This window comes from Meleagris gallopavo, unplaced genomic scaffold (genome assembly GCF_000146605.3).
Source record: "Meleagris gallopavo isolate NT-WF06-2002-E0010 breed Aviagen turkey brand Nicholas breeding stock unplaced genomic scaffold, Turkey_5.1 ChrUn_random_7180001899168, whole genome shotgun sequence".
In the NCBI taxonomy this organism is placed as follows: Eukaryota; Metazoa; Chordata; class Aves; order Galliformes; family Phasianidae; genus Meleagris; species Meleagris gallopavo.
In genome coordinates this window covers 1-866 of record NW_011162487.1, presented here as the reverse complement: position 1 = coordinate 866, position 866 = coordinate 1, and the positions used below count along the sequence as shown (strand labels likewise).

Sequence of the window (866 nt, the reverse complement as noted above, 5' to 3'; positions counted from 1 at the left end):
CCCCCCACCCTCAGCTGCCGCTTTGGCGTTGGGGACCCACAGCCCCGAATCGATGCAGCGCTGCATGTGGTACTTTGCCTCCTGCAGCAACAAGAAATGGGGGGCTGTTATTGGAAGAGGAGGGGGGAAGAGGGTAATTGTGGGGTGTGGGGGTCGTGGGGGCACTCACGGTGGGGTCCATGCGGCTGATGGTGTCCTGCAGCATCTGCACGTCTTTGGCATCGAAGCATTTCTGCAGCTCCTGTGGGGCAGAGAATTGGAGGGGGTGGGAGGAGGCATCGATGGGGTCACGGCCAATGGCTCAAAATGCAGAAAATCACTGAAAATGGGGATTTCTCCGCAAAAGTGCCACACTCGTGGGTGGGAGGGAGTTGTAAACCTCTATGGGTTCACAGCCAACGACTCAAAATACTGGAAAACCACTGAAAATGGGGATTTCTCCCCAAAAGCATCGTGCTCATGAACTGTAAACCTCTACATGGTCACAAGCAATGACTCAAAATACAGGAAACCATCAAAACTAGGAATTTCTCCCCAAAAGTGCCACGCTCGTGAACTGCAAACCTCTACGGGGTTATGACCAACAACTCCAACTGGAGGAAAACCCAACAAGTGGGGACCTGAGCCCCAAATCCCTGCACTCACGGGTGGCAGGGACTCGTAGACGTCGACGGGGTCGAGGCCGCCGGGCCCCAGGCGCTTCTGCCTCTCCTCCTCCTCGTACTCCTTCATCGCCCTCTCGATGCGCGCCTTGGCCCGGCCGCGCACGCGCTCCTTGAAGGCCTCCAGCTCGTCGTTGAAGCCCTCCATGTACTGCTGGTCGGCGGTCTGCGGGGGGGCAGGGCCGTTTCAGGTGGGAATCCCCT

At 57.9% G+C, this 866-nt stretch overlaps 1 protein-coding gene across 1 annotated transcript; it reads right to left on the bottom strand.

The window, feature by feature from the left end:
* Positions 1-6: 6 nt before the first annotated feature.
* Positions 7-849, bottom strand: CDC37 (cell division cycle 37; the record flags this gene model as incomplete). The annotated part of the gene is made up of 3 exons (XM_010727479.2): positions 7-81; positions 170-241; positions 646-849. Coding segments are annotated over 3 exons (351 nt in total), but the record flags the coding sequence as incomplete, so codon positions are not given.
* Between the last annotated feature and the right edge of the window lie 17 nt (positions 850-866).